The 15,851-nt window shown below is 46.2% G+C and overlaps 1 protein-coding gene across 5 annotated transcripts in view; it reads left to right on the top strand.

Moving 5' to 3' along the window:
- The window catches only part of WDR59 (WD repeat domain 59), a 50,270-nt gene that overhangs the window by 10,705 nt on the left and 23,714 nt on the right, over window positions 1-15,851 (top strand). For 4 of the 5 annotated variants that reach the window (XR_010068608.1, XR_010068609.1, XM_063312868.1 and 1 more), the window contains 8 exons: window positions 3,441-3,576; window positions 4,225-4,310; window positions 6,456-6,536; window positions 7,354-7,391; window positions 8,597-8,685; window positions 10,380-10,496; window positions 12,050-12,127; window positions 13,391-13,547. Coding sequence is in view for 3 of the 5 variants with exons in the window: in XM_063312868.1 (XP_063168938.1) it covers window positions 3,441-3,576; window positions 4,225-4,310; window positions 6,456-6,536; window positions 7,354-7,391; window positions 8,597-8,685; window positions 10,380-10,496; window positions 12,050-12,127; window positions 13,391-13,547 (782 nt within the window). In the remaining 2 variants the exon portion in view is untranslated. The remainder of the gene's footprint in view (window positions 1-3,440; window positions 3,577-4,224; window positions 4,311-6,455; window positions 6,537-7,353; window positions 7,392-8,596; window positions 8,686-10,379; window positions 10,497-12,049; window positions 12,128-13,390; window positions 13,548-15,851) is intronic. The other variant, XM_063312870.1, reaches the window with a different exon arrangement.

The raw sequence follows: 15,851 nt of genomic DNA, 5'->3' as shown, positions 1-15,851 counted from the left end.
CAAGATGTAAGAGGGAACTGAGGTTACCAGCATACCTCACGGACATACTTTAGATATCCCGGTTGTACTTAGACCTTTTTTTCCAAGTCCTTGCTCTGCGCTGTACGGATGCTGTGATTCCACAGATATGCAGACAACTTGAAGAACATGGCAGTAGATGCAGGTTTTAGCTTTCCAAGAACACCCTTTTTAAATGAGTATGTTTCGAATCCTCATAGTAGTGGAGATGTGCTTGCAACTCGGATGAGTCCCTACTGACAGTGCCAAACCAGAGATAGGGATGATTAAAAAAAAGTTACCAGAGACTCTTTCCTTCTCATGCACAGCAAAACCAGAGCAACAGATGCAAAATGTGCTTTAATTATATGGGTTATAGGATGGATTGTTAGCAGAGAATTCAAATGAACTTCATGCAGGAACATGCATCAGATTTCCCCATGGCTGACTTCAAACCAGTTCCTGAACATTAATTATTCTTCTGCAGGAGTTTTAAACATATCATTCCAACACTTCAATCCAACTGTCATGTTATTTTTTTAATGCAGTAAACTCTTAATTCAAATATGCCTCCTTAGCAAATGCCCCATATTAAATTCAGATGGAATAATTATTGAGCAACTTCGTCATGATCAAAAATAACCTGATAATCTGCCTTCATAGACTCAAATCCGGAAGCAGCTAAATTGTGGCCTGGATCTGCCAGTTGCAGTAGAGGTGGTGAATCTTTCTGATCTCTAGTTCTGAGTTCATCTGATTGAATGCTCCTCCTTACAAACATTCTTACCCATAGAAGAATAATGTGCCTTACAAAAGGAAGATGGGCTGAATATTTCTGCCTCATTTGCTGGTTTCCTAGGAATGAAGCTGCTTTTTTTTTAATGGAAGAAGTTATCAGTCCTGGGAGTGTCACTTGTGATCTGAAGCAGTTATTTCAGAAACACCTTTACGTAGTTGTCTGCTCTTTGCAGCAGGTACATGAGAAGCTAGATAAGTTTCGTTGGCTTATAGTTTCCATGCAAGTCATTCTGTAATTATAGTCCGGCACTTGGAGGTGTTGTACAGAAGTGTGTGTCTGATCCCAATGGCAATCTCTTGCTGGAGCAGCACCTACAGATGGACCTAAGTATCCTTAAGCTTTGGCAGTAGTCTAAATTTGCTTTCAACCAGTTGCTCGATCTGTTTCATTTGGTATCAGTTTGGCCTGATACGCTTTATGCAGGCACCGGTGCAGCTAGATAGCTCCAGGCCCTGCTGCATTTAATGGTCCCATGAGCAAACCCTTGCTTTAGACCATTGTTTCTCAACCTTCTTTTGCCCGTGGCCCCCTTCTCACCTTGTTTTCTGCTGTGTCTCCCCCCATCCAGGTCCCATTACCAGTGAGAAAGATTGCTGCTTTCAGACTTGGCTTGTAAATAGAATATGTTTCTATTTCTAATAATTTTAGTAATGCAGTTTACAATATACAATTACATGCAAAATTTTACTCTTAATGTAATTTATTAGTCAGTGTGAGCCTTGGGATGGTAATTGGTGCGCTTTCTGGTGTCTTTGCAGTATAAGATACTTTGTTTTTCTGTGGCCCCCTCAGCATGTGCTGTGGCTCCCCATTACATGTTTTTCACTTGTGGCTCCCTTGAAATATCCTAGGGCCCCCAAGGGACCATATGGCTCCTGGTTGAGAAGCTGCTGCTTTAGACCACCATGGTTGTTGTTGTCAGGCTCTGCCTGAGACCCAATAAAAACACACGCTAGAGTAGGCTTAGGTTCTGGTTTTATTTGGGAATAGAATGCATGCCCTTAGAAAGCTGAGAGTGAGGGGAGCGCGCCGGAACGGGATTTAAATAGCCCGCACCGGTCAGCGCTCCACCCCACCTTACCCCAGGTGCACCCCACGAGTCCCAACAGTTTGTCCCTGCCAGGTGAGAGGTCGTGCAGCCCCCCTGCGCCCCGGGCATCACCTCGATCGCCTTCCTGTGTGGTGATGATCCATTGCCGGGCGATCAGGCTTCTAATTCCTCAAAAGCCCGGGCGCGCCCTTCCGAACCTCGCCTGTTCGGTTGTTATTCAATTTCTTGTCAGTTACCTTTTATTGTTGCTTCCTGGGTTTCTGGCCTCGGTTGTTACATTGTTTTTTTAAACCCATTACTGCTTTTTGTGTTTCTCTATTGCCCTTGCCTTATCAGCCAGGGATCCATATTCTTGTATTGTCATGCGAGCCGCTGCAACGGTGATCATGACAGTTGTTTCCATTGTGAAGCAGACAGTGCCTTGCATACCAATGTGGTCTTGATCGCTTTAAGGCCTTCTGGTTCAAGTGGGTTTACATTAAGTGTGAGTAAATCAGGATCCAACTCAATGCCTGTTTTGAGCCCCGTTCCTGGTGCGCATACTGTACATTCTGTGCTTTACAAATAATGTTTTTCCAGAGAAACAACAAAAGTGTCTTGGGGCACCTCAGAGACAAATGCATGTGTTATCCCACAAGCTATATAATTCATCAGATGCCTCAGTCTAACATGACTCTTCCCCACTGTTACTTCAATCAGTCCTTATAAAAATGTAACAGAAAGTTAAACTACAGTTTGATATTCCTAAGAGAGTTACACAGCACCTTACTGCAGACCTTCCTTAGAAGGAATCTCTGCCACTAAGTTCAAAAGGATTTCAGAAGGGTGCTACTCCCGAAACATAACCTGTTGGGGTTTTGGTGTTCTCTGAGCTTGCTTGTTTCCCTGCAGATGTTTCATTACCAAGGTAGGTGATCTCATCTGTATGAGGAGGAGTGCTTGTTGTTTATATATAGAGTCCCCCATTGTGGGAGATGGGCGGTGATATACATTTAATAATAATAATAATAATAATAAAATATATCACAGCTTGCCCTACAGTCTTGGTTGAGGTGTGGTTTCCTCCTCCATGATTCTTTGATTAGGGTCAAGAACCATCAAGAAATACACCCAAACCAAGACTGTGGCAAGACAAGCTGCTACATATAAACAGCCAGCAAACGCTACTTCCCCATGTGCTGATGATGTTATCTAGCCTGGTAATGAAATGTCTGCAGGAAAGCAGCCAAGCTCAGAGAAGACCAAGGACCCAACAGTTTAACCCTCAGTTACATATTTTCTCCACTGTTGAAAATACCTCCTGCTTTGAGACCGTAGCTCCATTCTATCCTGAATATGTGGAACGTCTCAAAAGGTGGAATTTCTATTCATGGCCATTTGTTTCATGTTAAAGCAGTCTGCTTCCCGTTTTCTCTTGCCCGCCCTCTCAAGTGAGAAGTACCCTCTGCTCCTCTTCAGCAGATAATTGTTGGGACTTCAGGAAATATAAAGGGCTGTATGTGAGGATAAAAGTTGCCCTCCCAGTCATGATATTAAACTACTTTGGATCCAATGTAGTGACATTTCTTCCCGTGCTTGTGGGCCTCTTTCCAGGCGCCGCTTCCTCTACATTGTTAACCTGGATGCCCCTGCTGATGGCCACCGCAAGATTTCCCGCCAGAGCAAGTGGGACGTTGGGGCTGTGCAGTGGAATCCCCACGAGAGCCACGCCCACTACTTTGCTGCATCGGTAAGTTCTGGGGTGGCGTTTCCTTCCTGGATAGATTCCAGCAGAGCGACTTTTGTGCCTAGCTGGGTTGTGGGAACGGGATGGCGCTTCCAACTGGGGACGCACAACTCCTGCCTCCTCACACGTAGGGCGTAAGGAGATGACCAGGAGCAACGTCAGAGCTGCTTGGGCAGGAGGGAGTGGTCCTCTTCCCCAAGACTGCTCCTGCTTCTGGACAACAGCTGCTGCTTGCTCTTTGTACGCTTACGTTTTGCTTCACTGATTGTTCAAGGCAACTAACACATTTCAGAATAATTTGTGTCCCGAGAAGGAAGACAACAATAAACCGTTGAGCCGTTACAGATTTGAAAAGATGTAAATTAGAGATCGGTCATAAAACAACACATTTCTGAACATTTGTCATGGAAGATGGAAAGGTGTCTCTCCGTAAGAGAACTCGCTTGAGACCCTCAGGCAGTGATGCTGTGAGGAAGCTTTTCTGGCCCAAGTATTGGGGGACCATATTTCTCTTGGGTTAGGATTTAGAGCAGGGCCTTCCCCCTGATTTTGAAGGGCAGAGGAGTGCCCAAATTCTGAAAAGTGACTCTGTGGCTACAAGGCACTCTGTGGTTTGGGTTGCGGCTCCTGATGTTTTCTGTCTGATTTCAGAGCAACCAACGCGTTGACCTGTATAAGTGGAAGGACGGTAACGGGGAAGTTGGCACTTCCTTGCAAGGACACACGCGTGTCATCAGGTATGGCCCCCGGGAGCCCCATGCATTTCATTACTACATGGGCCAGTAATACCCACACAGTGGTGTGGTAGTTGTGAAGCCTCCTTTTCTACTAGCCCTCCTGCTGCTGCTGCTGCTGCTGCTTGTTTGCAGCACACCCAGGGAGGAGACCTGTGAACACGTGAAAAGAGTTCGGCTTAGTAGTGGTCCCTGAGCTACACCCTGCGTTGTCGTCAGTGGATGCCTTGGACGATTCTCCCAGCATCGTTCCTGCATCTGCCCCATGGGAGTGCTAGGGTTACACTGACTTCCCTTTCGACAATGGTGGGAAATTGTCTGGGGGAAGGGAAGCATATGTGACGTGCTTGCGCCTGCTGAGCATGGCATCATCACAAGCAGTCAGGGTGGTTTGTCAAGTGGGGAAATTTAGAGATTTTTGCTTTTTACCTATGATTTGCCTGTTTTGTGGTTTATGCTGCTTTTTTTTATTTTGCATCTCTCGCTTCAAGAGCGCTAGGAAATTACGTCTTTGTTGTTTTGTGATCATGGTCATGGGGTGGGGGTAGGGATCTCTGCAAGCCATAAAAAGAGGACTTTGGAGGCCAGATGTGAATCTGTGAGCACACGTTCCCTTTGCTAATCTTGTCGGTTGGTTGGTTGGTTGGTTGGTTGGTGGTAGGATTCCGTTTAGATCCTGCCCATGGAGCGCTGTGAAATCTTAAAAGCATCATGCAGAACGTTGTTATTACATATGGCAGGGTGACTGAGGCTGGCAGTTCTTGCCCTGTGCATATGTCCCGGAGCAGATGTGGACAGATGTGTGAGGTCTTCTTGCATCTTTACTAGAGCCCCAAAGTCTAGCAGTCAAAGGCAGGTGCAGCTGGGGTGGCAGGGGGAAAGGGGGATTGGTTATCTACCTAGTATTGGGCACGCCACCCTTCCCCCAGTCTGAGGTGCCCTGTGCTGGCTAGGGATGATGGAGGATGAAGCCCAGCACCCCTGCAGGGGAGCCGATTATGGAAAGCTGGTATGTACCAACGTAAGTTACTCGAGTGCAGGGAGTCTAAAAACATGCACAACAGAAGTCTTACAATGGCCTGTAATGCGGTCAAAAGGGCTGGCCAGAGGTAACAAAGGCAGACTCTTTTATGCACAGATCCAGGCAGCACTGGGCAGTCCATGTGCGGATCAGAGCACGTGTGTTCTGGTAGATTTGTTCCAGGTTGCAAAATAATGGGGACAAGGAGAGCTGGCACCATTGAGTCACCGTGTGAGAGCTGGGCGGCCTTATAACTGTGTTTAATAAATGCAATAAATAATGGCGGAATTCAGAGGGGGTGTGGAGCTTTAGCTACGTGCCCCCTCTGGATTTGCTTTGGCCAAAACCCAGAACAACCTAAAAGATCTGAGTTTCGCTTCAGCCGGTCCATGGTCTGGCTAACCTTCCAAGGCACAGTGAGTTTATTCTTTCCATGGAGTAAAATACATATTTCACTTTGAACATAACCAACCAACCAACCAACCAGAAACTATTTCTGTTTTAGGTTTGAGGGCTACAGAGACTAAGGGATGAGCAGTTAGCACACGGCCAGAGATGGCAGGGAGTTCTGACTGTCTTTTTATAAACTTTACATTTTGCAAATCCAATGTGAATCAGAATCTTTCCTGACTGCTACACTTCTCTCAGAGATCTACCAATAGGTCTTGATCCGCCTTCTGCCTCCCTCCCCTCAAGGACGCTGGAATTTGCAGAAGCCGAATTCCCTAGGGCAAGCTGTTCTCCACTGTTTCTTTGCTGGGGGTGGGGTGGGGGGAACACTTTCTGCTAACCTCTGAAAACCTTTCTGGGCTCTCTTGGAAATCTGCCTTGGAGAAACAGCGGCAACAAAACGGCCCAACGTAGGAAGCTAGAATGCACAGTTTAATTTTTTTTAATGTAAAGAACCCTTTGATGAAGCCCTATGGGAAAAGAGCAGCCTAGGAAGGAGGGAGCCACGCAGGGCAGGTGGCGAAGGCTTGCATTCCCTTGCACAATGCGGCTTTGGTTTTTCCTGACAACGGAGAAGGTGGTGGCTAGTGACCGCGCAAAGCTTTGTCGTTGCAAGCTGCCACCGCTGAGATCTCCAGTTCATCCATTTTGTTCCCTTTTTTCTCTGCCTTTTCTAGTGATTTGGACTGGGCGGTGTTTGAGTCAGATCTCCTGGTTACCAGTTCAGTTGACACCTACATCTACATCTGGGACATCAAGTAAGAGTTTTGGTGGCCCACTGTCACTAAGTGACAGTGACATTGCCACTGTCATTGTCACTAAGTGTGTTGTGTGGAGTGGATCTTCCCGCAGGGTACCCGTGCCTGCTGCTGTTTAAGTGGTTTGCTTCAAAACAATTGGGGTATTTCTAATATTGTCTTCTCCAGTTACAGCTTAGCGAGTGGGCTTTGCCCGTGCTATGGTGCAAAGCGGAGTTGAGTTTCAACCCACATTGTGTGGGAGTAGGTGGGGTGGGGGGTGGAGAATTCTGTGAAATGTAGACTTTACCTTACTGGCACAAAGCTGTTACCCTGAAGGCAGGTTTCTGGCATGCACTGGAATAATGTGATTGCTGGTCCGAAATCAGTTGTTTCCGAGTGTTTGTCATAAGGCACACAGGCACGCCTAGGGTGCCCACCAAAGAAGCCAGCTGCCTGCCTTCTCTCTGCAGTAGATGCTGTACTGGCCTCCTTCCCCACACCGAAGGCAAATGGCTTTGCTGTGTCTCTGGTGCAGAGCAACAGGCGGATGGCTTGTCTCTAATGCGTGGCGCCTGATGCATCTGTGCGGGAATCACAGCTTTCAGTATGCCTCTTTTCAAGCAGGGTATGTCTAGATCAGTGACTCATGCAGAAATGGCAAGGGTGATCTCTGTAGGTGGATTTATTTTAATCAAACGCATATGCTATGAAAGCAACCCGCCTTGGATTTCAGAAGGAAGTGTGCATAGAATGCAAATTATTTGGTGGTAGGAGTTTAGGAGAGCGCTGTCAAAGATAGGCTATACGTTCTTATGTCAGCATTGTTGTATTTCAGGGACACACGAAAGCCTACTGTCTCCCTCTCTGCCGTCGGTAAGTACCAGCCGGTGAATAGCCTGGTTGGAAATTTTCACCTCTTGCTGTTCATGGGGCTTGTGCGCAGATCATGGAAATGACCCTTACGGAGAGCCATTTGGGTCTTGCCTCTTCTCCCAGGCACTGTTAAACTTCTGTCAAATCTTTGGTTCTGGAATATTTCCATTGCTGCTCTTTCCTTCACCAAGTTGTCGTTTTTTCATTTACCACAGCAGGATAATAACAATGGAGGTCTTAGAATGTGGGAGCATTGAGAACCAGATTGCCTGTGTGTGCAGGTGGTGTCTGAACACCAGAAGGGTGTTGGATATGCTGGTCATGAGGGCAGCACCTTGTTTCCTGTGTAGATTCTCTGTTAGCCCATGGCAGCATGTCCTAACAGTCAGGAAACCACGCTGAGACAAGGAATAGGTCTCTAGTGTTTTATTACTGCTACATTAGACAGAAAATCCTAACAAACTGAAGAAGTGTGGGAAAACCCAGACAGATAAACCCCCAAAGTCAAGGCAGGTCTGTTCTGTGTCTCTTTGAATGGCTGCTCAACTCCTCAGTACTACGCGTGCGTTTCCCCCCCTGGATAGAGGCCCCCTCCTGCTCGCCATCAGTACTCATGACACAGCACCTGGCTTGTAGTTCCTCTGGAATGTGGTAGACAGACAGGTAGCTCTAGCTCTAGCATAAAGTTAGTTCCGTACTCCTGGAAACCAACGTTGCACCGTGGCTTGGAGTGGTGTAGGACAATGAGAGGGTTGCTTGAGTAACAAGCACTGGAGTAGCACCATCCCGTGCTAGGACTTGACAGCTTGGAGCAGCGATGTGAGTTGACTCCAGCACAGTGCCTCGTGCTATAACTGTGGGGACCGTTCCTTTCTTGAAAACTACCTTGGTCTACCGCAGTGTTTCTCAACCCTGGCCACTTTAAGACCTGTGGGCTTCCACTCCCAGAATTCTCCAGCCAGCATGCATAAACTTCAACTCCCATGCTGGCTGGGGAATTCTGGGAGTGGAAGCCCACAGGTCTTAAAGTGGCCAGGGTTGAGAAACACTGGTCTGCAGGGTAACCAGAGTAATCTCTTGTGCTAGACAGAACCCAACACCCAGTGGGGTTTGAATGAGCCGAGGAGGTTAGCCCTACCATAGTGACCTTGTTCCCATGCTAGGGAAGGTGTTCGTTGACTCCTAGTGCTCTGCTCCTTCTGCAGCTGGAGCCTCCCAAGTAAAATGGAATAAGAAAAATGCCAACTGTTTGGCAACCAGCCATGATGGGGATGTGCGCATTTGGGACAAACGGGTGAGTCCTCCTTTCTTTCCTTTCCCTGCTTCTCTCTAAGGGGTCTGTGTGTGCGGTGGGGGGGACAGTGGACACCGCAAGCCGGTCAGACCCCTTAGCTCTGTGAGGTCTAGTTCACACATTAAGTTAGACCCATGGTTTGTGGTAAGTAGCAGTGATAAATTATGGCTTATGGCTTAGCCAGACCACGGTGGCTGGGTTCGCACAATACAGTCAGCCCAAACGAGACAAATGGCATTAGGATTTAGTGGAATGAACATGCTGCAGGTACGCTCTGGGAAGTTCTCTCCCTTCATATACCCTGCACAGGAGACAACTCATCCCTTAAGAAGGAAACTCAGTCGTCATAGCATTATTGTGAAAATTCCTTTGGTTCTCACAGCACAGAAATAGCCCATTTTCCCCCCACATAACTGCCTGGATCTTGCCATGGTGAGGTTTGGGCTGCAACCTCCAGATAGTACCTGTAAGAAATGCAAACACTGGCACTTCCTGCCTGTGATTCCGAGTTGTCTTGTAATTCCACCACCACCACCCATATTCCAGGCTCCTTCCATCCCTTCAAATGGGAGTTGTGGTCTTGTGTGAATCCAGGTGGTGGCACCAATTGGCATTCAGTGGGGTCGTGCATCTCTTGCAAAGCAGAACCTCTCAAAAATAAGAGGATGGGCCTTCCTGGCTCTTCAGCCAGAATGAGCAAACATACAGTTAGGAAAAATTGGCTTCTTTCTTTGGAATAGCTTCCTGCTGGGTCTTTTACCAGTGGAACTCTGGCATCTGTGTTGGTCCTTAGCTAAAGCTAGCTGGCCACACAAGAGAAGCCATGAGTTTCAGGCAGTTTCCCTTGGAGAGGATGCAGTGAAGCTGTGTAGCTGAGTCCCAAATACGTCTGGTATACACTACTTTGTAGCTCACGGCAGTCATAGCTAGAAGGAGCGTGGGAACTGTTTTGACCTCAGAACAGCACCTTGGGCATTCTTCTGGGAGTTTTGTTTCGAGATCGGAACGAACTCCTCCACGGAACAGAGCCCTTTTGAGCAGTGACGTTTGGAGAGTTCCAGTCATTTGGTACCACCTCAAAACAGGCGGTCCCAACCACAGAACAGAGCCCATGTGTTAAAAGAGTTTTGTTTAGTGTTGGAGCAGAACACTCAACATGTTCTGGGTTGTGTTGCAAGAGAACTCAGCCGTTGGGAATGTCCTGATGGAACATTTCAAATGGGGCTGTTTTGCTCCCGGCTCAGAAAGGAACATGTTTCCTTTTCCTGTAGACTCCTACTTCTAATTCCTGCTGAAGCATACCTGTCCCAGGGCTCCTTTTCTTTTTCAGCTACTGGGTTCCAGACATGTCATATGTAAACTGCTTTCCAACTTTAATCCACTGCGATCATTTTTTAACCCTGGGGGAAGACTGGTAATAGGCAGGTTTCTTTCAAAGATTCTTGGCTTGTTTTCCATTACTCCTTTTCCCCACGACTCAGGTCCCCTCGTGAAAGGGCTTTATATGCTTTGTAAGCCTTGCTTTCCAGTTATACATGGCGGAGAAAAGCCCAATAGGCCTGTGGCTCTGTGCCCTAGAATTTGCTGCAGAAGAGAAGCTGAAACACCCCTTGAAGGCAGCGTGTGACATCCTGGTTGGCTTGCTGCGGCCTGTTCTGGAAACTTGCAAGCAAAATCTTTTTCTCTGCTTGCAGAAACCAAGTACTGCTGTGGAGTATCTGGCAGCACATCTCTCTAAAATCCACGGCCTGGATTGGCACCCAGACAACGAAAACATTTTGGCCACATCCAGTCAGGACAACTCCGTCCGGGTAGGTTGGTAGACTGGATTGGACTGGATTAGATTTGGGGGCTTGCAGTGATACCCTGGCAGAGGGGAAGCCACTCGGTATGTTGAACGCTGGTCTTTGCTGGGCATAGAGTCAGTGAATTCCAGCAGTGTCAGTCTCTACTGGCCTTCACTTTTTTTGAGGACCACCAGGAAACGAATAAAGAGAGTGCTGACACTATATTCTGTTTCCTGACTTGAGCGACGGGGGGTATCCTGGTGAATAAGGGGCCTGTTTTCTCTGGATCCCTGCCAGGATTTCTTACTGTGTGTCTCAGTAATATATTTATGCTGTAGGCTGAAGTGTCAGGCATTGCAGTCTAGAGATCTTTGTATTTGTCTTAGCAGAACTTGGCTCTGCTTTTGTATATGTACATTCATTTATCAGCATTTAGTTTAGGGTTTTTGTTCATCTTGGAAGCTCAGCAAATCCTGAAAAGTCCACTAATGCAATTACAATATTCTTACAAATAAAAATGTCACTGTATGTCGACTGTCACTGTAAGTACCCTAAGTTGCATTTTTTTAAAAAAAAACTTGGCCAGCTGACGCAGATAGTTCTCCTGAGAACACTTATTTCTAAGCCATATTGTCATAGTCCTGAGAGGGATATGACACAATAAATCATCTACCCATTTTAGGAGTACTGGAAATATGCAGGAAATGATCTCTAAAGAAGAATATCTGCAGGTAGTATGGGTTATTGCTACTGATTTGGGTTGTCCCTTGAAAGTCTTACATTCTGGCCAGGGGTGATCAGATTGGGGAAAGTTATTATGTGGTCTCTCTGGTTTATTGCTAGCCATCAACTGAATAACTATCCTTCTCAACTTGAGATCCTCCAGATGTTTTGGACTTCACCTTGCAGAGTACTTCATGGTTGTCTAGAGATTATGAGAGTTGGTCCAATTTGCTTAGAAATCAGCATGTTGGGGAAGGGCGATCTGAATGGGGCACACTTGCATACTATGTGATGTTACCATGTACACTGTCTTGGAGGAAAGCCACTGGTACTCATTGTGTTGATCTGAAGCACCCTGTGCTTTCTTAATGACCGGGTACAAGACCAGGCCTTGGAAGCAATCCTTCCTAGACTTCAGAAAACTGTCCTCTGTTCTCGAGGTTTCCTTCAGTTATGGGCAAGCATTAATGTAAATAGAAAAAAAAATTGCCATTCTGTTGGACACCAGTGCAGAAAGTCAGCATTTCATTCCCTTCCTTACTGTGATTTAAAAGGAGATGGATTGTTTGGTGTTCCAAGGCAGGTAGTAGATGGTTTATATCTTCAAATGATAAATGGGAGGTTTTGCTCTGTGGAATATACTTTGGTACCTGATCCCCCACATGGGAAGCTTGTTACCAAAATGACCATCTTCATGAACCCTCAGTCCTTCTCTCCACCCACAACGCCTGCTGAAATTCTCCATTCACCCATCTTTTAGGGCCTTGCAGGTCTGGTAATGTGCTGGTGGTTTTCTTCTGTTACGCTGGTTATGCATCTTCCACCTGAGTGGCCTTTTCTCTCTTTTGTTGAAGTTCTGGGATTACCGACAGCCCCGAAAATACCTCAACATCCTGGCCTGCCAGGTTCCAGTCTGGAAAGCCAGATACACGGTAAGGAGAGCATCTCCGTTGGAACCCAACTGAGCAGACAGGCACAGCAGCAGCTCTCATTCGCCCATGGAGTGCTGATGGGACCAGTGGCTGGTGGCCAGGACTGAGGAGGGCAGGCAGTGTTTTCTGTGACCAGGAGCTGCTTTTGCTCTGGGGAGGTGGCAGTTACATGGTGACCTCGTTAGAGGGGGTGGGGTGGAATTTTTGGCCCCATCTATTTTACTTTCGAGATGCTTGGTTGGGGTGGGGGAGAGACTTTTAAGTAGTAAAATAAGTCTCTTGGGGCTGCTAGTGGCATAGGCCACTTATTTTATTTGTATTCTTTAAAAAAAATGTTTTTTAAAAAAATGTTTGCAGTTGCTTTTTGGTGTTTTCTACTGAACTTTGGGGGTGTGATCTGGAGAGCTGCAAAACATTTCTTATGGCCACACGTGGCCTCTGGGTCACCGTTGCCCACCCTTTGCCCAGGGGAGGGATGATAGCTCACAATAGAGCACACACATACACACAGACCTTTCTCATACCCAACATTTGAGGTTCATTCTCCCGGCAAGGTTGGGGAAGACAGAGTTTGGCCCCAAACCTCTTGTTGGTTGATGTAACTCCAACGCCTGTGTTTAATTGCAATTGCTGTCATCCTTGGTTGTCCTGAAGAAGAAGGTTGCAGTCCATGTCTGGGGGATACCATGTTGAAGCCTCGCATAGACAGTGCCAGGCCAGACAAACCCAAACATCTGATTGGCAGACTGGTCGCTTCCACTATTCCTTGACTGGGATAAGCTGGTAATTTGGGCGGGGGAAGCCTTAAATACAGCTGTGTGGTCTTCTGGGACTGTGTCTCCTCTTCGTGTTCCCTTGGGCAAGAAAGGTCCACCAAAGGTGTATCATTGCGATAAGGGATGCCCATTGATGCAGCCTCCATTGCTGCTTAATACTGTGCTCACCATTTTTCCACGCACAGTTTTGTCCTAAACTTCATAATCCTCACCTCTGTCTGCTAACCAAAGGTAGAATTCCAAGCTCAGGGGCGCAAGTGATAGGATGCATAAGGTATAATCCAAGAGATTGAGGGTGCTAAGGAGAATGGACATTGTGGAAGAAATTGACAGTAGACCATGCTTTAAACTCCTGCCCAGCCTGCTGTGAGGTGTTTGGAAGCTCATAAAATAGTGCTCTGTTCTGTTCTGCCTGTCACTTATGTGCAACTGTAGACCTCCTTGAGAAGTGAAATGGAGGTGAGCCACTGATCTTTCCCTTTTCTAGCCTTTTAGCAATGGGCTGGTGACAGTGATGGTGCCCCAACTTCGAAGAGAAAACAGTCTCCTCCTCTGGGATGTCTTTGATCTCAACACCCCAGTTCACACCTTTGTAGGACATGATGATGTCGTGCTGGAATTCCAGTGGCGGAAACAGAAGGAAGGTGTGTGATCGGGGACCCTGGCGGGCTGTCTTTTTTACTTTTTATTTGGGCAGAGAACTCAGTTGAACAGATTCCCACTTAACAGCCTTTTCCACATAACAAACAGGTCTGTTGCCTCTGAAGTAATATGGATGAGGAATTGAAGTTTATATCCCTCTCTTTTATGTTTATGTCATTTGTACCAAGTGATACCATTTGCTGAGTGATGTCATTGTGCATTTCCCTTAGGATAAGCCCTTTTAGATGCTTTGGAGCATTTTTCTGACTAAACATCTGCCGAATTGGGCTTTTAGCTGAATTATCCATAGCAATCTTAGTATAAATTCTGAGTATAAATTCTATTATAAAGCCTAAGACTGTATTCTAAAGGCATAATATGTCTGTAATCTTCACAAAACATTCCCAGAAGCTAATAGACATGCCTAATAATTTTGCATGCCAAGATTATAGGCAGTCTCTTTTTCACACATTCCTATATCACCAACTGATGAAGACATTCCTAGTCTGTTGTAAGGGTTTCTCTGTCTGAAATTCTGAGCTGAGAACAGCTGCTCAAGTTCTTAAGCCATGTGGAGCCCATTTGCCAGGCATATGTGGCACATAGAGATCATGAGAAAAGCTGTAGGGTTTTTATGTATTTATTATTTATTCATCGTATTTATATGACCGTCCATCTCACAAACAAGTGCTTTTAACATGTGCAAAGCAGGCTGATCTTGTGAGAATCTTTTGAGTGCTCAACTGCTAAATAAATTACTGTTTTTCATTTGTTAGTTTACCCACAGACTTTTATGGGTAGTCTGCAGTGGGATCTTTTACTTTAAACCTTTATTATGGTAATTGGCCAGAGATCCATTATAATAAAACCTAGAAACATTTTAAAACATTTAACCAATCTTTATTCTTAAGTAAAATTACCAGCGGCTACAAGTGGGCATTCTGTACTGTGGTGAATCCTTCTTGCGATATAGCAAGATTCTCCCATGAAATACCATAGTTGACTTTAGGATTTTTGTTACCACTAAGAAAACCTGAATATAATTCCTCAGAGCCACCAGGAAGACTCTCTAATTATCATAGAATCCTAGAATTGTGGAGAAAAACCAATTTAACCATCCTTTAAGAGGTGGCTGTCCAACGTCTTCTTAAAAACTTCCAGAGATGGAGAAGCTACAACTTCTGTAGGTATGCAATTCCCCTTTTGGACAGAAGTGATTGTCAGGAAGTTTTCCTTATATTTAAATGACATCTAGGTAGCAGCAGAGAGCCAGTTTGGTGTGGTGCTTAAGGCACCAGGCTAGAAACTGGGAGACCATGAGTTCTAGTCCCGCCTTAGGCACGAAGCCAGCTGGGTGACCCTGGGCCAGTCACTTTCTCTCAGCCCTAGGCATTTCACTTCCGAAATCTTGCCAAGAAAACTGCAGGGACTTGTCCAGGCAGTTGCCAGGAGTCAACACTGACTCACAGTCACCAAAAAAGAAAAAAAGGTAGCAGGAACATAAACTTGTTACTTCTAGCTGTAGTTTGTGTGGCCCCTGAAAATTATTCTTGACCCTCTTCCCTGTGGTTTTCCTTTAAGTACCTGAGCATGGCTGTTGTGTCTCCTCTCAATCTCCTTTTTTCTAGATTGAACATCCCCAGGCCCTTCAGCCTGGCTTCATAGTCTCCTTGTGGTCCTCCAAGCTTCTCCTAATCTGTCAACATCCTTCTGCAAATGTGGAATTGTACACAGTGCTCCAGGTGCCGAGTAATGGCTGAAGTAGCCCAAGCACCCCAAGCCAGAGTAGAAAGTGCAGCCCCAAAGAACAGGCTCCTTAAATTCAGGGCTGCCTGATTCACGTGGCATTTGTGGTTGGATCCATCTGTAGTGGCCCAGAGAAGTAATGACCCCCATATTGACACTGTGAAGCCAAATGCATCATAACGATGGAAAATGAGTATGTAAGGTTTTCCGCTTGCGTACCGTTTCTCAGGTTTAGTTCTGCTTTGGGGGCTTGTACTGGGATATGCTTCCCTGAGGCTTTTTGCAGGATGGGCAGCCATATAGATGTGATTAATGAATAAACAAGTAAATAAATAAATAAAATGGGAACATAATGCAACCTCCACAGACTGGAATTTGGGCAACCTGGATTTGTCCCCACTCAACCCAAGAGCACATCGGAATCGTCTTTGGGCCAATCATTTTCTCTCAGCCCAGCCTGCCTCAGAGGGTTGTTGTGGCAAATTGAGAGGCCCTTCTTGTCTGCTTCTTGAGCTCCGAGAACAGCCTTTCTCAACCTGGGCCACTTTAAGATGTGTGGA

This window comes from Candoia aspera, chromosome 11 (assembly GCF_035149785.1).
Source record: "Candoia aspera isolate rCanAsp1 chromosome 11, rCanAsp1.hap2, whole genome shotgun sequence".
NCBI lineage: Eukaryota > Metazoa > Chordata > Lepidosauria > Squamata > Boidae > Candoia > Candoia aspera.
This window is presented reverse-complemented; position numbering and strand designations above follow the sequence as displayed.